Source organism: Sebastes umbrosus, chromosome 2 (genome assembly GCF_015220745.1).
Source record: "Sebastes umbrosus isolate fSebUmb1 chromosome 2, fSebUmb1.pri, whole genome shotgun sequence".
NCBI classification, from domain to species: Eukaryota; Metazoa; Chordata; class Actinopteri; order Perciformes; family Sebastidae; genus Sebastes; species Sebastes umbrosus.
In genome coordinates, this window is record NC_051270.1 from 21,754,618 (window position 1) to 21,780,032 (window position 25,415).

The 25,415-nt window shown below is 40.1% G+C and overlaps 1 protein-coding gene across 4 annotated transcripts in view; it reads left to right on the plus strand.

The window, feature by feature from the left end:
- Positions 1-25,415, plus strand: part of LOC119477745 (protein diaphanous homolog 3-like) — a 188,522-nt gene that overhangs the window by 64,259 nt on the left and 98,848 nt on the right. For 3 of the 4 annotated variants that reach the window (XM_037751877.1, XM_037751869.1, XM_037751854.1), the window contains 5 exons: positions 1,772-1,780; positions 16,775-16,870; positions 19,071-19,165; positions 20,592-20,693; positions 24,598-24,837. In XM_037751877.1, coding sequence (XP_037607805.1) covers positions 1,772-1,780; positions 16,775-16,870; positions 19,071-19,165; positions 20,592-20,693; positions 24,598-24,837 — 542 coding nt within the window. The remainder of the gene's footprint in view (positions 1-1,771; positions 1,781-16,774; positions 16,871-19,070; positions 19,166-20,591; positions 20,694-24,597; positions 24,838-25,415) is intronic. The other variant, XM_037751861.1, reaches the window with a different exon arrangement.

Below are 25,415 nucleotides of genomic sequence, written 5' to 3' on the forward strand. Positions count from 1 at the left end.
TGAGGGTTTCTGGACAATATGTATAAATGTGTTGTGTTGTTAATTGATTTCCAATAATAAATTATACATTTACATAATGAAAGCATATTTGTCCACTCCCATGTTGATAAAAGTATTAAATACTTACCAAACTCCCTTAAAGGTACATTTTGAACAGATAAAATGTGCGATTAATCTTGATTAACTATGGAAAATTGTGATTAATCGCAATTAAATAAGCAAAATGTTTACATGGTGGATGTGTAAAAACATTGTAGTGAAAACCTTTTAATCATTTCTTTGTTAAATACTCCTTGTCCACCCAAACACATAAACTCTCACACCCACAAAAAAACAGTAGGTACTGCCCACACTTCTGTTTCCTTTGCTGTGAAAAGGCAGTGTTAAAGTTGTGCCTTGTTCTTTGAACATTGATCACAGAGAGGTAAAAAACGGGAGGTCCTATATGACAGAAGTCATTCGCACAGCTTTCAGGTTGAGTATGAATAGTGAGGGGTTAACTGAAGTTAATCATTAGATCCATGAGTGAGGGTTGTTCATTGTGATTAATAATCACAGATTATAAATTAAGCACAGCTAATGATGCTTCAGTGTCTGCCTTTGAACTCTAAGCTTTAATATGTTCCCTTGACATCTGAGGGCTGTAATTGCAGTCTTTGTGGTTAGTGTCTCATATACGGGGGGTGGAGCCCGTAAGGGTAGAGAGGAGTCCTTCCTCTTAGAGCTTCATCAAGCAACTTGAAAAGAGGGAGACCCTGAAAGTGGCATAAGCTGCAGCACTATTGTAATTCATTGTAACAAATTGTCTGCTGACCCGTGTAGTGAGAAACAGTGGAGTGACTGCAGAAATCTGCATTTTTATGGTGATGTCTCAACAAGCGGGACTCGTGCTCTGTTTTATGGAAGCATTTTTTTGTTGAAAAACTCATGGGGACTCGGGCGGTGGAATTTATTTTGGTAGAAAATATTCACCTGCATCAAAGAATTTAAAGTCACTGAGAAAATGGTTGTACGTGCTTCAAGCTTGTGAAATTTTTTTTTTCTCCCTCACAAACTCAACTCCGAATATACAGTCTCCTTTCTCTAACCTTTCAAATCCTATTCTACACATCACGAGTGAAATTCACATGAATTTTTTTGCTACAATCACTGCTGTGGAGTTGGATCAAAGCACACTTACACATGTATTAAAAATGTGCCAGACAGGATCTCTACATGAGCAAGTCAGTATCAGTTAATGCATGCAATGAGGGTAACAAGTCTGTATAATATTATGTCCTATTTAAGTGAGAGAACCAAAGCTCTGACCTGTGATGTCTGATGTGAATACGAGACAGTTATCATTGACTATTAATGTCATTGGTGACTCAAATCACTCAAGCCACCACTGCTAGAACATTAAGACCATGACGTGTCGTCTTGAGATTCTGTAATTGTCTGTGATTCTCTGTAACTCAGCTCTGTTTCTACTTTTGACAAGTCTGTTATTGTGAAGAATCTCATAGCAATAATACTTTTTCTGTTAATGCATTCAAAATCTCTCTCAATGGACTGTGGCATCGCTTTATATTTAGTGCGAGGCTCTCTGTTGTCTCTCTGTTGACAATAAAATGTCTGAGATAATGCTTACTGCAAAAAACACTAACCAGCTTTTCTCCTTTCTCTTGTTTGCTCTGTTCTCTGTTCCTTTCCCCTCTTGCTTTTTCTTAAATCCTGTTCTTGCAACTTCTGCTTGACTGCATGATCTGCCTTCATGTTTCCTCTGGAGCAGAAACCAAAGGTTAGTATTTTTTATTTTTCTTTCACCTGTTTGTTGTTTTTTCTCCTCAGTTTTACAGTACCAGTTGCAGTTGTTTCCATACTTTAAGGGTCGCCACCTTTTATGTGGATGTCCAATCCGTGTTTATGGTAAATGTAGTCGAAGCAATACATTCATTTTTGACCGAGAAAGCTGAGTTTGGAGCTTGTATATCTGTTGTTCTTCCTTCATCCAGCACCGTCATTTGACGTGACGGTGACATAGTTAGATGCAAGGAAGAACTACAGGCTGCTATTTCAGCTTGGATGTGTCTAGGTAGCCAGGGGGCGTGCTCTACATGACGCTCAAAAGCAGAACCTTCCTTGTTTTCTATTGCTTGTATTGCAACCTAGTTACATTTCCAACAACAACAAAACAACAACTCAGCTTTCTCTGTCAATATGGCACACACTGGAGGAATTTATTGCTTCAATCGACTACATTTACCATCAACACTGATTGAACATCCGTAGAAAAGATGGCAAACTTTCCCTTTAATCCAGGTTTTGATTTCAGATTTTGTGAATTTCTAACCTGCAATCAGACATAACTGTTTTTTTTTTTTTTAATTTTGCAATTAAGGAAGCTTAATCCATTCTGGTATGTGTTTTAAAATAATTTCCATAAGTACATGACAGTGACCTGATGCTATTTGTGTGCAGTATTAGGATGTGATAAACAGCAAATTATCCACATTAATAGACAATAGTTGTGATTAAATTATTTGCATGTTCAGGCTATACGGAGGAAAGTGTGCCCTGGCTTAACTCTCTGGAGTGTAGTTCTTGATTATTAAACACACACACACTTTTCACACTGCATGTCCTTAGCCCAGGCTGGGATAATTTAGCCCCTTTTCACACTCACATTGTTAACCCAGGTTAACCTAAGCCCAGGGCTATATGATTCACACTGCACTTCCAATAGCACTTATGTCTGTTGGAACACGTGACTAATGTTTACATTCTAGAACCACGCAACGCTTTAACAGATCGGACAACAAAAACGTGACGCAAATTCCTTCGGTCGGTTTCACACTGGCGACTTTTAGACCCGTGTTTAGTCGAGTTTCCGGGGCGCAACTCAAGGCTAACCCTGCTCTGAAAGAGCGGAGCCAGCGATCCCTGGGCTAAGCCCGGATTGTGCCAGGATTGTGCCAGTGTGAAAGCTTTCTTACCCTCAGGCTAACAGCTCATTTAGCCTGGCTCTAAGTGCAGTGCGAAAAGCCATACATTGATTCAATTCACCTCGCACTTTGTTTTATTGTGGTGCGATGTGACGCAGGGCCATTCATCCTGTTAGCTCTGAACTTAGTATTAGAGGTTCAAATGAGATTGTGTGGCACATCCATGAACTGCATTTGTCACATTAGTTCAAAGCTTTATTTCTTTTCATGTCTGACCTGACATTGCCTTCTTTCCTTTAACGAGGAGTGTGTGGTCTGTCTTCAGTTTTTGTGCTCTTAGAGTGATGGAAGGTGATTGTGTTGGTGGCCTCGCTGTAAGCTCTCAGCAGTGAAGCAAATTAATAGTTACAGTATTAATGACATTTCTGTTTCTTAGAGTTTTATCATCTTTTATATTCACTGCCTGAGGTTTATGCCATGGCCTCAAAGCAAAGGCCACAGCGCTAGTTATGAATTGGTAAAGGTAACATAATTTAGGTCTCAATTCTCTGGTGCTGCTCTGGAGTATTTTCCGTTAATGTTCATGAAGCTCTTCTGCTCAAATTTACAGTTTATGGCTATAGGACTCCTGCTACCTTCTCCTCCTCTTCACCACCATAGGCCATGGTTCACGTATTGCCATAGCAACCTCAACCACGTGGAGTTATTGTGTGACCTCTTGATGTTGTCTGTATTATTTACGTGGTCATCACAATTATTTGCACATCATTGAAATGGTCTTACCATCCTGCTGTGTGGGCTGTAGTTAGTTTAGATTATGTAACTTCATATAATTGATCGATAGATGAGAATCATTCCAAATGGACTCTTTTTGTATTTTTACAAAGAATATAACCTCAACCTGTGGTTAACCACGTTCATTAAAATGAAGAAAAAGAACAGTATTGAAGTGAAAAGTAGGCATATAGAGAACGGTTAGTGATCAAATCATACATTTTTTTGATTACATGTGGATTGTGATGTACACAGATCTTCCCAGCTCCAAGTATTGTCCCTTTTGGAACGGCTGTAGTGTCACAGTAATTGCCAGTAATTTGCAATATCGATGGGACTGATTACTTCTTTGAAATCCATACAGTTTTAATCACTAGCATTTGAAAACGCAAAGGAGACAAAGAAACTTATTTTTTTCCTGTTATTGGAACAGAAAAGAACAAAAAAAGAGAGAAACAAACAAATAAAATCTGGTGAGTGGACGCCCAGAGAGAATGTTTACAGCTCTCACAACTTTGAGCAGTTACTGTGATTTCACCGTTAGCCTCCGGAGAAGCTCTTTGTGTCTCTCAGTGTCAATAGATGGAGATAAAACATGTATAGCAGGGCTTTCCTGTGGGTGTTTGCAAGAGAGGGTGGAAATCACAGAATGTTTTAGAGACACTGGCAGGTGGGAATTGAGGGATATGTGGAACCTGTCTCCCTTTGTATCGTACTACATGTCATATCTGGTCTTCTGTAAATAGTCAGTTCTACCAGCAGTGAGGTTACTTTATTTAAGTTTATCATAGAGGGGCGACATTGGAAACAAACTCCCCGCCTCTCTTCCCATTCTGCCTCCCTTTGTTCAGTTTTGATTCTGGAGTATAAAACAAAATATAAATGCAGCTCTCTGTGACAGCTATAATGGCTGCGTAAGTTGCACACTACGCTATATCAGGCTTTGGCTACACACGCAGTCCATGTAAGGATAAATTCATTGGTGGTTTAGTTCAATTCGTGGGACTTGCTCATAGTAAAAACATAAAATAACCAGCCTTGTCCTTTAAATGGAGAGTACAACTTGGCTGTTTATTGTATCTGGCCAATATGCAGTCTATTTGATAACTCCCATTTATTAAATATTTCAGTATTTTGCCTCTTAGAGCTAAACCAACGAAAACAACCAATCAGAACCGAGCAGTCTCTGGGCAGCTGTCAATCACTGCTTGTGAAACTCCGATCAAACGGTCAAGTTAGGCAGTGCTGATCATATATGAATCAAGATTCTGTTATTCTGAGACTGCTCGGTTCTGATTGGTTGTTTTCATTGGGGTGATTGGTTGAAACTTACAAATGTCAGTAGGAGTACTATAGGAGGAGGCAGAGAAACATGATTTTTTTCAAAGATTATCTGTCTCATACACTACAGTTAGGATATAGTGACCGTTTTAGAAACATAACTTTTTATCAGATTTGCTCAGTTACCGACTGCAGTTTCAAACAAATATAAGTGCATGAGAATATTACTGGGTGTTGCTGGAGAGCTTTGGGTGATGTTTGAAAGAAATGTGAGATACTACCTTCTGGACTTGAATATAAAGGTGTTAGTGCGTTAATACCTGGGTCTATATGCCAGTACCGCATAGCGCATATTGGCTTCACTGCTCCCACCTTGACCTTGATACTTGGCAAAAATTGCTTTTTAAGGGTTTTGCTGATGTAAGGATTCAATTTATTTCTTTACATTAAAATATATATTTCTTAATATGCCGAGACGCATGTGAAAGTCAAACTTACATTTTACTAAATGGACATATTTTCTAATACTTGCATTCATCGTCTAAGTAGAGGCATCTTAATTGACATCTGGAATAAACCAGTTATTTCTTTCCATCTCTGTGTTTATCAAGAGAGGGCAGAGAGATAGATTCATCGCCATAGTGCTGGGAAAATGAGCAACAACATGAAGAGAGCTGCCCTTTCCTGGGGCTTCTTTGCGGCTAATAAATAACATCCAATTAGACGAAACTCTCAAAGATCACAAAATCAGTTTGCCATTTCTCTCCAGGATACAGGCATCTGCTAATAACCTACCTCTACTCCAAAGTCACAGCTCTGCGAGATGAGAGACTGAAAGACGGAGAAATTCAAAGTGTGTTGGCAACTGCAAGTGTTAAAGATGGAGAAATGAGTATGTTAATAGCTCTTTTAGCTACTCCTTTATAGCCTCTGTTTTTTTTTATTTTGGTGATTTTGTGATTGAAGGAGGCTTCAATTTATTGATGCAAACATACAAAGATTTTTATGATTGGGTTCTGAGCACATTCATTAGCGGCGTATACACCATATACTGTAGATCTGAATTTAGGCATGATATCATCCAGTATGTGTGTGCATACTGCACATTTCTATCTTACACCCGGGGCAAATCGTCACACAGTGCAGAGCCACTGTCATTGTTAGTTACAGACCGACGCAGTTGTCATTTTCATGCCCAGCGCCCACGTTGTGTAAGTAGTAAATGCACTTGTGCCCATCTGTGCGCCCATGGACGTGTTGGTCTTAAAATGAGGTGTGGTCAGGTGCATTGTTGGCGCATTGCGATCTTGAGTGAGCAGAAAGTGATTGCACCATTGACCAACGAAAACCTGGTCTAAAGTCTGGCGCAGTATTTTCCTGCTATTTAAAGGGTGAATTATTCAGATAGTAAGATGTGTCTACATAGACAGGTTCACAGAGTGCGTACACTCTGCTTGTTACACACACAAGGACATGCAGCAGCGCTCCTCCTCCTCTGCAGCTAAATACAGTGTCGGCGCTACAACGTTTTTATTTATGTAAAGGAAAACACTAAATTCAGTTAACAGGTGACAATTGAGAATATAATGGAATATAATGAAGTAACGCTCCTCGGGTCACTGGCATGACCTCCATGACCAGAGAGATCACGGTGCACACACGCCTCTGGCGTCTCCTCTCAACATCCCTCAGCGTGTGTTAGTGTTGTCATGGGCGACTTCAAAGTTTGCGGGCCCTCTCCCACTAACCGGCGCCATTTTAAAGCTGATGGACCCGCACGTTACGCACCGCCTCTCTGGTAGTGCTCGTCTGCAAGCCCGTGTGTAATGCATCTCCGGAGGTTTCCGCTCCGTCGGTCCGAGCCCCCCGTGGGTTGCATCAGAGAGTAATACTGTTTTCCTTATTTATCAATACATGTTTATCATATTAAGCTTATTTTGCCCATTTGCCCCTTGCGCCTTACTTTGCGCTCAGATTATGCGCCACTTAACTAGCAAAAGTGGAGTTGGACACGCCCTAAATGCACTTTCAACCATGTGCTATAGATCGTTAAAATAGGGCCTATAGTATTATCAACCATATTAGAGACTGTGGAAATTAAAAAATATATGATAAAGTCTATATAGTTATGGCTTTTAATTCAGTTGTTACAAAATATTTTTATACAAATCTCTTAATAGAGTGCTAGGAGGACTGCACCTAAATGTAATTATACTACTGTAACTGTTAACCTGTAGCCGCTGTATACTTTGGGGATAAAAATTAACAAATAGATAATTTAAATAATAAATAAATAATAAGATTTTTTGTTGCTATTGCTGTGTACTACAGTTACTGTATTTATAATTTTCAGGTATGTAATAAGCCTATAATGAATATTAATAATAAAAAAATCCCTAAGAAATATAATAAATAAGATATTTTAAATATTGTCATAGTAATTTGCAATTAGAGCCGGGCCAATACTAGATTTTGGAGGCTGATGCCAATATGTGTTTTTTTTTTTTTTTTTCAAAATAAATACATAACATGAACATTTTTCATAAGACTAGGATACCCTTTATTTGGTTGTACAGGTTTCTGGCCAAGATACTGTGTGTTTAGAAAGCAACACAGTGGGACAGTAATGGAATCTCCCCACTACAGCTGTGCACTACCTGGTTGAAAATCTAGTGCTGGGGCCGTAGGAACAGTACAAAGCAATTATAGCACATGGCATTAGTTTAGTGAGTGATATAGAAGCTGTGTTTGCTTTAAATCTACCAGTTATGAAATGTATAGACCTGTTATTAAATGTATCCATGTACTGGGTACTTAGAGGAATTGCATTAGTTTGATCGATGTAATGTTTGCAATCCTAATTTTGCCGTAAACTGATTACTAGTGATCAGTGATTTCCTCATGAGCGCTTTGTCGTTTTTTTTAATATGATACAGGTGAATAGCTTTTATTAAAATGATGTTTATTAATGGATTTTGACTTTGATGACTAATTAATTATTGTACATTTGTTTTGAAGTGTTAGGAATCACAGACAACCATGATTAACTTGTATACAGTGTGCAGTTCAGCATGAAAGCTTCACAAAACAGCACACAAGGGTATTCAAAAACTTGAACGAGATGCTTCACAAGTGTCCCCTCTTTTTATGTGCCTCGCTCTGTAGCATTAAGGCGTGTGTTCTCAGTGGCTCTCCAGATCAATGTGCCTGTCAAAGGGAAAGTTGAGGAAAGACAAGCTCTCTTCCCAGTGCTGGCATGCGTTAAGACCTAATTAGTCAGCCCATTTCCATACGATTATAATGGCCTGGGATGGAAGCCTGTTTGTGTGGGTTTTGTCAGTTTGCACAAGCATATTTGGGGGATTACCTGATGGAGTTGGTGGTTGTGTGTGGGAGGGGTCAAGCTCATGTGGGTGTTTGAGTGGTTCAGGCTCCCATGCGGAGGTAAAGATCACGGTCAGAGCTGACGGCTTGTCGTGACTTGTCAAACTCTGACTGATGTGACGCATAATACAGTCATGTGATCATGACATTTTCAAAGCCATGCTTCTCGTCCGTCAATCTTCACTACAATAACCCCTCAGACTACCTCTAAATTGGAGCCACTTACCACATGCTATAGTGATGGTTAATAGGTTTCTTGAATGCAAGGTGGGTGTATTTCTTAAAACGGCAGAAGCTTTTGTGGTCTGCTTTCGGAGAACTTGGTGGGCTTTTGAATTACAATGAAACAAAAGCAGCTGAGGAGGTTGGTGGACACCATCATGGAGGAATTACGAAGAGATTGAGGACTAGAGGAGGTGGGGATGAAAGGATAAAAAAACGGATAGTAGGTAGTCTTTAAATCAAATGCCAGAAGGAGACAAAAGAAAGTTAAGTATCTCATTTACAGAAGTAGTCAAAAGTTTTTTGTCATTTATGCTTTAAGTTGTCTTGAGCTCACAACTTAAATTACCCGAGTATCATAATCATCTCAGCAGCACTCGGGTGAAAATAAATTGTAATGTATAGCGTCCAGTTGTGTTCACTGTTGTGTTCGCTGGGGTAGGTGATCTAATTAGCTGCTAAAATGACTCCTAGTTATGTAGTAGAACCACCTCTCGGAGTATCTGAGGATAGCAGCGGGATGTCCGTGTTGTGTAGTTAGTATTACTTTCCAGCACTAGTGTATATCTGCTCACATCAAATGGACTTTCTCTCTCCCGTGTATCTCTCTCTCTCTCTCTCTCCGTCTCGCTTGTTCTCCTCTTTTCTCTCACTCTTTCGGCTTTTTTTTGCCGTGACATTTTGGAGGACACCATTAGTTCTATAATGACTTTTCATGTGGCTGCAGAAAATTTGTGCCATTATGAGAGATCTCATCAAATGCATAATCATTAAAGGCTCTTTTCATTGTTGTTGAAAGAGAAGGTCTGGTCGCACAGAGAACGGATGGCTATTTTTTCTTCTTTCTAACAATGTCTAGCCTACTATTTTCATATATATTTTTTCAAATTTGCTCTCAATTCAACCACATTCTGGTTAGAAATGTGTTACAGTAACACTGGCTCCTGCATACAGTACTTTTACTCGGAACAATCTACAACACACCTATTACATGGACCTGTGACGGTGTGCTGAACTGCTTGTAAATGTCACGTTCGCCACACACACACACACACACACACACACACACACACTCACACACACACACACACACACACACTCACACACACACACACACACACACACTGTCATTGTCGTCACTCGCTCTTAGCCTCCCTTCTCTTTTTTTACGTGTGGTTAACCTTCTTCTGTTTTTCAGCTTTCCCTTTCTCCTCCATTGTTTTCTTCCTTCTTTCTTCTGCCACACTTTCTCAAGCATCAGCACCTCAATTTATTCCCAATTTGTGTTTTTATGTTCTCATATCACCAAAGTAATGGGCTGGCTCGTTAAAAACATATTTGCTTTCGCGACTTTATTTTTCTGCGGCGATTTTTCATCCACACATGTAGGCTTGTGTATGCGCGGTGGAGGGGGGGGGGGAGTGTTGAAGGGATGGGCGCCACAGATACGTTTTGCAACAGTGCAGGCAGAAAAAAAAAAGAGAATTTGTGGCAAATGACTTCAGAGACGGATGATTTAGGCCGCCATCAATCCATTGAGTGACTTGGGAAATGTTAGGGTGGGCTTAACAACTGTTCAGATTGGATTGGTGTTGTCACATAGTGAAATGAAATGGAGATAATAATGCTTCATACCTGATATGACAGTCAGAAAATACTAATTTTAGCACACACGCACACACACACACACATTTTGAGGCCATTGGTAGCTCTTCAGAAGGCCTTTAGAGGGCACTACTCCACTGAGAATAGAGCACCGGGTAAATGCATTCCCACAGGCCAGCACATACTGATTAACAGAAGCTCCTAATCAATTATGAATCTTTTGATTTAGCGTCAATAATTTCAGTCCAGATTTGCAAATTTATTTTTAAATGTGCACACTTCTGTGCTCTCTCTGCAGGGTGTGTTAGTTTCTTCGCAAAGAGCAATCGACTGGTGTGTCGTAGACGCTCACGCAGGAGCAATTTAGCGGTGCAGGTTTAGAGACGATCTTGGTGTATAGCAGGAACAGAGGAGGAGAGGAGTGGAGAGGAGAGACGAGCCTAATGAAGTCTGTTAATTTGCTGCTATCAGAATGAAAGTCTCAGACTAATTATGGCCCTGGGTCATCTAGTCTGGATCACAGGGAGAGGTGGCCCTGCATGGTTCACTTTGATTAGCTCACTCACAACACAGCTCCTCACTTCATTACTCTGATCTCCCTCTCTGTCTCACACTCACTGGTATACCCACACAGCCGCAACTCGGGATGGTAGTGGATAGTCCGCGTGTAAACAGACCAGTCAGGCCGTCATGTCAGTGTTAGTCAGGAGGATGCCGGAGTGTGTGCATTGATAAGGCAGAGAGGGGAAAGGTGAGGGCAGGTGTGTATAGTCCACTGGACGTTCTGGGGTGTCTCTTGTGCTTTCTGTCAGGCTGACTGAAGTTCAGGACTTAGCTGGATCAGAACCATACAGTGAGTCAACAGTCGAGCCGCGCGGCTGGTTTGACTGTTCGTCTCCCCTCTGTTGACTGTAGAGTTGACAGATGTGTCGGAATGGTGGATTTGTTCACTTGCTGCAGACAGCCCCCCTCCTGTGCATCAGCTGTCTCATAGTGGATTTTGCTTGAGGCAATGGATGTGTGTGCATGTGTGTGTGTGTGTGGTGTTTTGCAGATTGAATTGCGAGCCCCCCATATTATCCCTGCTACAGAAACTCCCCTAATAGCAGTGATTTAAACTTTACCTGCATGACTGCCTTGATTGGCTATTGGAAACACCACAGTGATTTAATTACCCTTTGAAGACGGCTGCCCTCTCAACTTTCCCCCCTCGCTGTGTGTGCTCGTGTATCTGCTCTCTTCGGGGGAGACACTCGTATCACTACAACATGCCATAAATAATGAAGTCTCATCAAGAGAAAAGTCAGTAGAGAGTGTAATATCTCCTTTGGAAGTAGGATAGTTGGACAAATATTGGATAAAATGACGGGCTAAATAAACACTGTCTGTCTCTTGCCGCTCTCACTCACACTGCTGTCAAGTCCTTACTTCACTTGATAACTTCTTAGATTTTAGTTATTGAGTATATGTTTTTTTTCATCTGACATTAGTGTTTTTTTGTGTGCGCGCCTGTGTGTGTGTCTTAGTGTGTGTGTATGTGCAAAAAGGAGGGCAGTTCCAGTAAGGCGTTTTCACTGATTAGAAATCCATCCTGATAAGATGAAGTGCTGGTGTGAGTGTAGAGGGCCGGGGAGAAGGAGGAGGAGATTTTGGTGTGTGTGTGTGTGTGTGTGTGTGTTAAGGGGTAGGAGGGTGGATTTGAGGTGTTACTTGCTTGTCTCTGAGGCCTGCCTGTCATGTACAGCATCAGTCATGCTCTTTCACAGCAGTTTTATTTCATCCACCCTTCCCTTTAGTGCTTTGACGGCACAATTCACTGATACTGCCTTGTGGGAAGTGCTACTGTTTTGGGAAGCATGCGTGAGCGCCAATGTTACACATTGTCATATTTTTGTCAAGTGGCAGAGATTGGATCAAAAACCAGTCAGTAGAATTATTACAAGTGAGAGGAGTAGATTCTAAAATTCTAGCTTTCTTGCGTCCTCGTCTGATCCCGCAACTAAACATCCTTGTTCATTTCTCGAGAAAAGAATAAAACATTTCCTTTTTTTTTTTTTATACCCCCCTTGTTTTATTTTTTATCCTACAAAGTTTGAAATTGAGACCGTCCTTCTTCTTTGCTCTTTTTTCATCCTCATCTCTCCCCCTACTTTGTCCACAGTCCCGCCACCAAGTTGACATTTATCACAGACCTCCATTAAGAGGCCTTAACTTGAAAGTGCTCAGACGCTAGACGGCTAGCACTGTGTGAGCCGTGGCAGAGCGGAGTAGGCCTTTCAACTGAGACCGTTGACTCGATGCTGGTGTTTATCTCTAATGCACTGCTTCTCTCCTGTCTTGTGATGGAGTCTTGCTTTCCCTTTTCTGCGCTATCTGATCTCAACATCTGATGCTAACTGTGGTTTTGAGTCAACGGCTTTGTTTTTAAACTTACATCTTTCTGTCTGTCACCCCCACGGCGTCATCTTGTCTCATAAATTCATGTTGGCAAATGGCCATTAGAGCTTAAAATATATATTGTATTCACACCATACCTACGCTGTATCCCTCACCTCTTCCCTAGAACCTGTGTGATGTGACGCAGACTCCCCGCTGTGCTGCACTCACAAGTGTATCCTTATCTCCCCCACTTCCTGGGTGATAGCGCAATCTGATAACTACAACAGTCGCCGCTCCCTCTGATTGATTAACCAGTGACCTCTGACCCCCTGCGGGACATTTTAATTGGCTGATGTATAATGAGCAGGCTTCCCTGAAGAAGAGCTGTTTTAAGGCCAAAGAGATTGGGGGTGATGCTGGAAGGGGGCAATCTAATTAGCTGATTCAACTGATAACACCTGAGGCAGCTCGGTGCGAGAGTGCACGAGCGTGTTTGTGTGCGTGAGCGCGCGCGATATTCTATCTTATCACTATCTCTTGTACGATAGAGATGGATGCAGCCCTCGCAGTATTATGTGAGAATGATTCATGGATTATGCGACCCAGCCAAGTATGCTTATATGCACTGAAACAAGGTGGTTAATGCACTGCTGCTGTGCGTTTCTTGTGTGTGTGTGTTTGAGAGAGATTCAGTGTGTGTGTGTTGGTGTAATAAATGGGATTCTGTGAAGCTATACGTTATGATGAGTGGATCAATACAACATCTTAATGCAGTGAGCTGAAGGCTTTCGAGGGCCGGCTCCTTATATTGCATCCTAATACCCAATAACATAAAATTCAAGATTACATTTCCGTAAGAATACATACTTGAGTTATTTATGCTGTTTTTAAGGTAAATACTGACATCTTTACATGTTAGTGATTTTCATTTTATAATTTAACATGGTTTCTTTTATTTTTTTGTTCTTTTTGAGTAAGCGCTGTTCGGCTCTCAGCATTCAGAGAGACTAAAGTGAAGTGCCTTGCATCATTACTTGTTGAACATATTTACACAAGTAGGTGAAGAGCTACTATTCTACTGGCAGATGATGCAAAGCTGTCCTTCATATGCCTATTTAGACCAATTTGTGTTTTCATTTAACCTTTTAAACCTAATTTTTTCTGTTAACCATTAAAGTTAGACATTGTTTGTAACCTTGTATGATAACATCACATCATATATGTACAGTAAAATCATTTTTTTCTTCATTACTTTATTGGAGCTAGAGAGTAAAATGCTTAAACTGACTAAATTATTAAAATGCATGTTTCTTTTATAGCTGCATGACACCAAACGGAAACAAAATCTAGATGTCTTGTGTATTGTCTTTATAAATATTTGCCCAAAATTCAGCCTGGCATCTTTGGAAACATGTATATTGTGACTAGGGCTGCTACAACAGCAAAGGTTATTATTGATTAATCTGATAATCACTTTCTAGATTAATAGTTGAATTGTTTGATCTGTAAAATATCAGAAAATGGTGAAAACTGCCCATAACAATTTCCCAAAGATGACATATTCAACTTAGGGCTACCAATCGATTCAAATATTTAATTGCGATTAATTGCATGATTGTCCATAATTAATAATGATTAATCGCAAATGAATCGCACCTTTTTATCTGTTCAAAATGTACCTTAAAGGGAGATTTGTCAGGTATTTAATACTCTTATCAACATGTAACAACAAGCAAATATGCTTGCTTTATGCAAATGTATGTACAGTATATATTTATTATTGGAAATCAATTAACAACACAAAACAATGACAACTATTGTCCAGAAACCCTCACAGGTACTGCATTTAGCATAAAAAATATGCTCAAATCATAACATGGCAAACTCAAGCCCAACAGGCAACAACAGCTGTCAGAGTGTCAGTGTGCTGACTTGACTGTGACTTGACCCAAACTGCATGTGATTATCATAGATAGTGAATAGAATCAATTTTCAGGTCAAGGGACCTCTTTGAAAATGGCATGCCAGTTTTTCTTTGCCAAAATTTTGGAGTGTTATTGGTTGGTGTAGATTCCTTAGTGTAGATTCTAGTTTCATATGATAACAGGATATTCACTATAGTTTTTTATACGGAGCCCGATACAACCTACAAATCACAATTTGATCACAGTTATCATCGCGTTAACTTTGACAGCCCAATTCAAAGTGCTTGTTTTGTCCAACCAACTGTCCAAAACCCAAAGGTATTACAGTTCTCATTATTGATATTGAATGAATATCAAATAGTTGCTATAGCCCAACTGATTTATCGACTAATCATTTCAGATCTATCTTGACCAAGATTAAAAATGCACCATGCATGTCTGTGTGTTATGTCTTTGTAATTATGGACCAAGACAGATTCATTTTCAGTTAATTTATCTTTTCTTCCAGTTTTCTATGCGATCTAGTTATGTTCTGCTTGTTCATATATTCAGCCATTTCTCATTTAAGTTTTTATAGCATATTTGGTCCTTCCCTACTTGAGTCTCTTTGTGTTTCACGCTGCAGTGGACACGGTGCAGTCTTGTGAAAACATATTTTCATCTCTTCATTCTCTCTCCTCTCCCTCTTCCATGGTACACATTTCCCATTGTCCTCCTTGTCTGTCCTTTGCGTTTTCCCCTCTCACACATTGAAAGACTGTGAGGAGAGTGTACCAACAGAGGAGCCACGTAAGTCCAAGGATAGCTCAGTGTGTGGTCGTGTTTGTGTATTTCTGTGTGCAGTGGTGATCTGTACTGTAGGTGTGCATGTTTGTGGACACGCCGACATTCTTTTCTGCGGGATCTCCCAGCATACCTCTTCACTTTTTAATTAGATACAGGATCGCTGAAAGAAGACCAAGCCCATGTGGAACAGTAGAAATACATTTCCTGTGGATTTACTCCACCCCTCTCCTCTCCTCTCATCTCCTCTCCTCCTCTCCTCTCCTCTCCTCTCATCTCATCCTCTCATCCTCTCATCTCCTCATCCTCTCCTCTCCTCTCCTCTCCTCTCCTCTCCTCTCATCTCATCTCATCTCATCTCATCTCATCTCCTCTCCTCTCCTCTCCTGTCTTCTCCTCTCCTCTCCTCTCCTCTCATCCTCTCCTCTCCTCTCCTCTCCTCTCATCCTCTCATCTCCTCTCATCCTCTCATCCTCTCATCTCCTCTCCTCTCCTCTCCTCTCCTCTCCTCTTCTGTCCTCTCCTCTCCTCTCATCATTCTCTCCTCTCCACTCCTCTCCTGTCCTCTCCTCTCCTGTCCTCTCCTCTCCTGTCCTCTCCTCTCATCATCCTTTCCTCTCCTCTCCTCTCCTCTCCTCTCCTCTCCTCTCCTCTCCTCTCCTCTCCTCTCACCACACACACACCATAATTACAGCACCAGACAATTACCCAGCATACTCTTGGGATGCACATTTTGTTCTCTTAATCTGGTGTCTTAAATAATTAAAACCAACCATGAACTCTGTGGCTCAAGAGGGGTGTGTATGTCTGTGTATATCTGTGTGTCCTATTGTCTTTATGTTTTGTTGTTTGTAATCCAGACCACTCCTATCTACCAATAGCACACAATCACCATCTACCTGGCTTCAAGTGACCCAGAACAGATTTACCTTCACCTATAACCTGATTACTGTATGTGCAACATTGTGTTTATGGAACAGCCACGGCTCACCCATACCTTACCCTGTCAGCGGTGTGATCACAACACTTTCCCATAATCCCTTTCTCCATGCTTCTCTAGCAGCAAGGCAGACTGTGTCATTGTTCATTTGGAGAAATATGGAAACACACAAACAGAGAAAAAAAAACAAAGTAATTCTTGTATGTAGTTGAATTTAAACATTTGAAATCTTTGAAATTTGTACAGTTTTACAACTCAATAAATAAATAAAGAGCTACTGGACATCCTCTAGAGATGTTCCAATACCAATTTTGGGCATTTTCTGACGCATTTCCGATACTGGTATCAGTTACGAAACTAACAATCTCTACATTCCAGTCACTTTCTCCCCTTCCTTGTGTTGTACCTGGACACTGGAAAAAGATATGTAAATCCCATAATCTCACTGTATCTGAATTTGCGTGTATCATACACGTCAGCAATACAGTAAAGGCATGCATTTGTGTAAATGTTACCTTTACGTGTTGATAATAATCCAGTGTTTCTGTCTTCATCAGCCAAAAAAGAAGAGGAGGATCTGGAGGATAAGAAATCCATAAAGAAGAGAATTAAAGAGCTCAAGGTGCTCGATCCTAAGATTGCACAAAATCTCTGTAAGTATTTGTTTCCTTTCAGCCCACTCCTCTTCCCAAGTACTGGATTTAAACACGTCCATGTGTCTTGATGTTACCGTATACTGGTCATGTCTGTCATTCTTGCCTCCATAGCTCCTCACAATACACTTTGCAATCACCGTTTCCCTTCATCTCACTTAAGTCAACTCCTGTATCCCTTATTATACGTTCCTTTCATGTTATAAAGTGACCCTCAATGGAGAATTTTGGCAGAGAATGTGTTGTACCTTTGCTTGTTTCTATAGCAATTAAAGCAAAACAACACCTGGCCACTGCTGCCTATGTCTTCAAACACACACTGAGCTAATTATCAACGTTAAGCACCTATTGAGGAAATGAAACATTTTGTCTTTCTCTCACACACACACACACACACACACACACACGCACGCACGCACACGCACGCACACGCACGCACACGCACGCACACGCACGCATACGCATGCTTAGTCTTAAAATGACCGTTTTAAAAGCACCCGGCCTTAATGAGGATCCAGCTGATCTCTTAAGCACTCCCAGATCTTAGCACCTCATTGGCTTATATCAAGGGGAGCTGTGACCTTTGTTTCATGTATTAAAAGAAAATGAGACTAATCAGCCCAGTAACAGTGATAAATCACGCAGCGGAAATTATAGAGCAGGAACGAGGAGAGGAAAAAAGGAGAGTAGGCGGTTTATGCGTTCCACCATGGGAGGTAAAGAGTCTAAAAGCTTTGATTTGAGGTTGAGAATGAGGACTGTATGTGGGGTTTTAATTCTGGTGCTAATTTATTCCATGTAAGGAGTTAGAATTTAATTTTAGCAATAAAGGCACAGAGCTCACTCATATCATATTTTGACGTGTGTTAAAAGTAGAATAAAGAAAAATGCTAGTTAGTATTATTATTAGCTGTTGTGCTATTATTGTTGTTGTTGTGCATCTCTCTCTCTCTCTCTCTCTCTCTCTCTCTTTCTCTTTCTCTCTCTCTCAACACGAGACAGATGGCCGCCCACCCAGCGCCTGGTTCTGCTGGTCTAGACCTGCTCGATATATGAAAAGTGTCTCGAGATAACTTCTGTCATGATTTGATGCTATATAAAATGAATTGAAAATTAAATAGTTAGTCAGTCAGACCTGCACTGAATGTATACAGTCAGTTCTTTTTGTCTTGAAAGGTTTGACTACTTGCTACCCAGTCTCGGAACCTATCGACTATCGGTCTGACGACAGATAAGCCTCTGGGGGCTCTGGGGTTATATTTTCTGGTGTTCAATTCAATTTCAATTCAAATCACTTTATTTGTTCCCGGGGGGCAATTGTAGAGGCTCGTAGAGTAGTACCAGTGTAGACCTCCTTTTCCGTACGCTGCTCATTGTTTACCAACGGTTTGTTAGGCATAGCAACGATCTGCATTAAAGAAATAACCGACCTTACAACGCCGTGATTGACCAATCAGAATCGAGTATTCAACAAAGCCGTGTAAGAAGAATAATGAATTATGTTGGATTATTCCTTATTTCATGGGCTATTTTGGGATTTATACTTTATTATTACACATATATATATACAGTGTATATATATATATATATATATGTAAACAAACAAACAAAAACGAAGCATTCAGATACTGATTTGGAGGTCGATTACCATGGCAATGGTCGAAGCTTCGATGCATTTGGCTCCGCCCTATTCTACTGTATGTCATGTCAATTTGATGTCTGTAACTCTCCTTACGCCATACTCACTCAAATATAACACTTAGGCTACAAGCTAGGATATTCAATGATACTCTTGTCACCACAGTTTTTACCTTCAGGTATTACCAATAATCTTAAAAGTTCTGCATCATGTTGCACCTAGCTTAGTCACACATCAACTGTCGGGGTGTTTCTGACATACCACTGGCTAGACTAATGACTTATCCTGACAAGACATTTGCCATTCAGTCCCTAGTGGTACCACTTGCTTGATGATCTCATGCTTGCTAAACCACTGTAATTTTTCAAATCAGTTTTTCTAAAACAGTTTTACGTCTCGCTGACTTATGTACTGATGTATCTTTAATTTTATTTCTCTTTGGTTCCTACTTCATGTCCGTCATCTGTACTTGAGCTGTTCTTTTTTAAATTCACACCATTCTTTATTTTGTTTTTGTTTCCTATTATTGATTTTCTGCATCTTTTGTTTGTGTCTTTCTAGCCATCTTCCTGGGTTCCTTCCGTATGCCTTATCAGGAAATCCGTCGGATGATAGTGGAGGTGGATGAGGAGCAACTCACTGAACCTATGATCCAGGTACGTCAAGTATTGCATAAAGTTGTAAAATGTTATGCGCTTCAGTGACTTATCTGGCATTACTAGATGCCCTTGTTGGAGAGGACACTGATATTGTTTGCCTGATTTTGAATGGAAGGATGTTGCAGATGTTTTGAGCCCTGGAAACAAATGCCCTCCTAGCCTCTGTCTCTAGCTTGACCCTGGGAGCAGTCAGCAGCGACTGGTTGGCAGATCTTAGGCTACTAAGAGGAGTGTAAGGACAGAGAAGGTCAACAGTGTAGGATGGGGAACACAAATAATGAAACTTTAAAATCAATTCCGAGGGACACAGGTAGCCAGTGCAGGGAGGCGAGGATGAGGAATAGTTTGTGTCGAGTACGAGCTGGAGGCCGTCCATTGACTTTCTGTGCAGTCTGGCCAATAAAGAAATACAGTAGTGTAAATGGCCGGACTAAAAGGCATGAATAAGGAAAAGAATAATAAGAATTTGTGCAGTAGATGTTTAGGAAGTTACATTTAAGGATTTTAGATTCATTAACAGGGTAGGTGTGGGTAAGCTGAGTTGAAACAAATAAACAAAAACAAAACCTGATCTACGGATGTACATTTCAAAGAATTAATTTGATCAATAATTGTTCATTACAACACGCAAATAATTAATAGTCATTAAGGCAAATTCCATTAAAGTCAAGTAATAAAAGTGGCAATATTTGTTCTGACTCCAGGCATCAGGAACAGATTTTCAATCCAATTTAAATGCATCAGACCAACATATTTACCTCATAATAGCAGTATTTGTTGAGATGGCTGTTAAATTCAGAGGAGAACGCAATGTAATCAACATGGCTTAAATAATTTAACATTTATTCCTTTTGGCTGTCTAAAAAAACAAACAATCACTTTCAATTGTCTCTATATGTATGAACAGCCCTAAGGATATAGTCTTCTGTTTGATAATAAAAGACATTTTATTGCAGTTACAAAACTTTATTTTTACTGAAACTCATCAACAGGGCTGACACTCACTAAAACACACATCCAATAGAACAGCAGCAGGTTAGATTTCTAAACAAGCCTTGCATAAAGAGTGGTAGTCCTAGGGCTCTTTCTAAATTAAATTCAAAGAAAACACCACCTTGGTCTGCAGGCATTGACTGTGCAACCACATTGCTGTTGAGAGCCAGATATAGCCAATCCCCCGAGGGCAAACGGCTTTTGGACACTTCAAATTATTACATTTTGAACATGGTAAAGAAATTGAAACATGAAAATGAGGAGGATATACCACCATACCAACTATTTTAATTAATAGAATAAAATATGTCAGGCATCGTGACACCACCATCACAAGGCTATTTTTAAATAAACATAGTGATTGCTTTTCTCTGCTTTCCTCCATGTTGCCTCTCACTTCTTTTCTTCTTCTCCTCTCAATTCTCTGTAGAACCTTGTGAATCACCTACCGGAGCAGGAGCAGCTGAACGCCTTGGCCAAGTATAAAAATGAATACGCAAATTTGTCAGAGCCTGAGCAGTTTGGGGTTGTGGTGAGTACACACACACACACACACACACACACACACACACACACACACACACACACACACACACGTAACGATACTGGAATTACTGACTTCGATACAACACCTTGAAAAATATTTATATTCAATACCATTTTTGATACCACGGGGAATAATTGACACAACATTGAGGGCGTAACATTTTAGATTTTTATTAAAAGATAAACGGCAGTGTGTGTGTGTCAACTCGCTGTTGGAAAGAAGAGAGAGCAGAAAGTGGAGCTGGTACCCGTGTGTCGATACTGTGGAAAATGCACATTGAAACCGTTTCAAATATTCAGTTGATATTTTTGACAGTACTAGCTCTAACAGCATGTCTCTTAATGTTGCAGTATTTATGTCGTTGGGGGTAGGGCTAGGCGATATGGCCAACATCTTCCATCCCGATATAGATCATTTCATATCTTGATAACTTTATATATCACAATATAGCATGTTTTCTGGTAACACAATAAATACACATGGTAAAGCCTATTTTTGTATACTCCGGTGAGAATTAGATACTTGACAAGTATTTTCTCATTTAATGAAGAACTTTAGTGGCAAATGATCAGATTTTCTGAGAAATTTTAGTTAGTATGTGCTTATTAACAATTTAGACAACATAATTGTTTATCGTGATATCTCAATATATATAATTTCATCACAATATGATTCCATTGAAAGATGATAAATTATCATATTGCATTATCGCTAAGCCCTAGTTGGAGGACCTCTGACATTATAATCTTTTATGTGTCAACTGAAATTGAGTGAACTATGAAAAAAAATGGTTTAACAGAACATAATTATGCATACACAGCTTTATAGAACTGGTTTATTAGTATTTTAATGTTACAGTAATGTAAAGTTGTCTTGTATTTGCATCATATCTCTCTTTCCTATGAACACGCACACACAAACTGAGCACTTTCTTATGAATATCCTTAATCCTGAGCTTTTTAAAATTCTATCTTTAAGCCTTAAGAGGAGAGACAGGACACCTGTAGACTTACGCACTAATTTATTCACATTAAAGAGCAGCACCGCTGCCTAATTATGTCTGCATCGTTTTCTTAAAGACTTTTCAAAGGCGGTTTATTCAGAATTATGCATGAGGAGTGCAGCACTTTTTGTGTGTATTTTGTGTATCTGCCTAGCGACCAAGTTACTGACAAAACATAGAATAAACTTCTTCTTCTGCTCCGTGCACCCACCTGTTTTGTAAACACCCGTGAAAGAGAATCTTCTCACTGAATGAAGACGAAGTGACTGAGCGGTTGATTGGGAAGGAGGAGGAGGGAGGGGTTGAGAAATAGAGCCTGCTCAGCTGTTGTGTATAGTTCATCAGGGAGACATAGAACAAAGAAGAGCCAGTTTATATAATATTGTTTCGCTTCCGTGCCTGCGTGGGCCCAAGGAGGCCTGTGTGCTTTCACCTATCAGAAAAGCTCAGGTTCAAGGGGGATTTTTAATTTACCGTTGTGCAAACACATGCAGTTTATCTTTTCTATTTTCCATGTCCTCCACTCTCGTGCTTGATTTGAACTACCTTGAGTATAGTAGTGTTTATTAGGAATAGATCTGATTGCATTGTAAAGAATTCTTACAATTCTTGCATTGGACACTAGGGTAATAGAGTCATTGTTTTCTGTGCAGCTACAGTAATAAATTAATATGTTTTTCTTCGTGAACATTTTGGTGTGAAGTCAGAAAGCAAAAACGCTCTCGATCTTCCAACAGTCTTAATTTTCCGTGCATCCTCATGTAATTAGACTAATACTCTCATACTCTAATGTCTTTTACACAAGTCGACTTAATGCAGCGCAGTAGCTGCTATTGCTGTACATCATTTGTGGTTGATGACTTATATTGCCCTCATTTTAATCCCTAAAATCTAAAGAAATCACTCTGTTTACCAGCGCGTGCATCCTGCTGGCTCAACTGAAGTCACAGTCCTTGTGACGACTGGCATGCTTTGAATTAAAGTCTTTCATCAAGGATTTAAATTGTTGTTGACACTCCACAGAGACACTTATTTCAAGTTGCCAAAATATTTACTCACATTAGTTTGTTTTTACACTATATGGTGCAAGATTTCACTGTTAACACTCTTGATAGCTCGAGATAAATCTACAGTTAATCAACAGAACTGTCTTTTCCCCCTCACCATCCTACCACCTCGTTGACTTAATATACAAGGCAAGCTTTACTTTCCATAACTTCTTCTTTATAGTCAATTTTGTTATGTTAGAACTAGGGCTGTCAATCGATTCACATTTGTAATCGCAAATTAATCACATGATTTTCCGTAGTTAATCACGATTAATCCCAAATTAATCACAGTTTTTATCCGTTCAAAATGTACATTAAAGGGATATTTCTCAAGTATTTAATATTCTTATCAACATGCAAGTGGACAGATAAGCTTGCTTTATACAAATGTATACATATATTTATTATTGGAAATCAACTATCAACACAAAACAATAACAAATATTGCCTAGAAACCAAGAAAGAAAGGTACTGCATTTAGCATAAAAATATGCTCAAATCATAACATGGCAAACTGCAGCCCAACAGGCAACAACAGCTGTCAGTGTGTCAGTGTGCTGACTTGACTATGACTTGCCCCAAACTGCGTGTGATTATCATAAAGTGGGCCTGTCTGTAAAGGGGAGACTCGTGGGTACCCATAGAACCCATTTTCATTCACATATCTTGAGGTCAGAGGTCAAGGGACCCCTTTGAAAATGGCCATGACAGTTTTTCCTCGCCAAAATGTAGCGTAAGATTGGAGCATTATTTAGCCTCCTTCCCGACAAGCTGGTGGATTCCTTAGATTTTCTAGTTCCGAAGATACCAGTGTCACTCTAGCTTTGAAATTGAGCCTGCTACAACATAAAAATCGCAAGTTGCGTTAAAGAAATTAGTGGCGTTAAAACAAATTTGCGTTAATGCGTTATGACTGTGTTAACTTTGACAGACCTAATTAGAACCCGTCCCCTCATGATGATAATACGGTATTCAGCAGTCCAGCGCCCTTCACAGCCAATAGCTGCACACATTCACTTTGAAAGCCCTTTCTTGCTTTCTTTCTAATACGTCTGATTATTTTCTCCCTTCTACAATATCACATAATTTATCCTATCTCTGGGCTCCATTTCAACATCATGTTTGGTTCTATGTGTGAACCTTGCTACTTCTTAATTTTGGAATATTGTTCTCCTGCCGTGTTTCCTCTCTTTCCTTTTAACTCATACAAACACACACACACACACACGCTCACTCACCGACTGAAATAGTCATTTGATAACATTACAGTAGCTATAATTAAACCCTTGATGGAGGACATCAAACCGCACAGCCAGCTGTTGTGTGAAACAGACAATTGGAACCTGCGCCCCTCCCCACCGCCCCACACACATACACAATCACTGTTGTGGCCAGGCCTTGGGCCCAATGCAATATTTTCCAATTTTCTCTAATTGTGTGAGAGTGGTAATCCAAGGCAGCCTATTGTATATTCCACCCCCTCTGCTGCCTGCCCTATATGGACACTAACTCCACAATTAACTTACCAGACCTGGGTCCCAAATCAAATCAGTGCCAGCATCTATTACTACTGCCTAGCAACACTTTCCAGCATGCCAGTTGCATAAATGTCTTTTAAATTAGATCGGCTGAATGTGAGAGTGTGCCAAAAGTGTGATTGTAGTTATTTTAAGTTTGACTATGTTCTCTGACTTTGTTCTCTCTTTTTGACATCATTTCCTTTACTCTTGCTTTTCTCCTCTACTGCTTTATTGTCTTTTCTATAATCCTCCTTTTCATATTATTCTTTTCTCCTTCGTGCTTCCTCGTTTCCTCCGTCTCTGTTCTCCTCTCCCAGATGAGCAGTGTGAAGCGGCTGCATCCTCGCCTCAGCCACATCCTCTTCCGTCTGCAGTTCGAGGAGCAGGTAAACAACCTGCGTCCAGACATCCTGGCTGTAAACGCTGCTTGTGATGAGGTCAGGAAGAGCCGCTCCTTTGGCCGACTGCTGGAGCTCGTGCTGCTGCTGGGGAATTACATGAATGCAGGCTCTCGAAACGCCCAGTCATACGGCTTCGACCTCAGTTCACTCTGCAAGGTGAGGGTTGAAAACACTGACCTTACCATACATACAGTCCTTCGTCCCTCCAGTGGTAGTGGCTCAACATGAGTGATGCATGTTCAAGGAATAAAACCTCATGACATTGACTATTTCTATAGATTGCACACAGCTGTGTTTGCAGTTGCACTATAGAAGCAGCAGTAATGTATTTTTTAAATCCTACATTGACCACAATGAATTTAAGTTTGATATATAGACCAGATACAAACTGAACAGATTGTTTCGTGAAGGAGGCCTACCAGATTCTTCTCATTCTCATTACTGCCGTCTCTGATTACATGTAATCAAAAACCTCATGTTGAAATGGTCATTTTCAATATGGATATTTTATTACCATTTTCAATCATAAGTACAAGCTCTAGTCCAAAACAATCAATTGTGTTTAGACTTAGATTTTGTAGACAAAACACACTTTTCTTTTTTAAAGTTAGCAGCAGAAGAAAAAAAAACATTTGATGACCTGAAGATAGATTCAATGTTCAGGATGCCTGTCTGTTTGTGTTGTACTCTGAGTAGGGCTGCACAATTATGGCCAAAATGAAAATATCGATTAT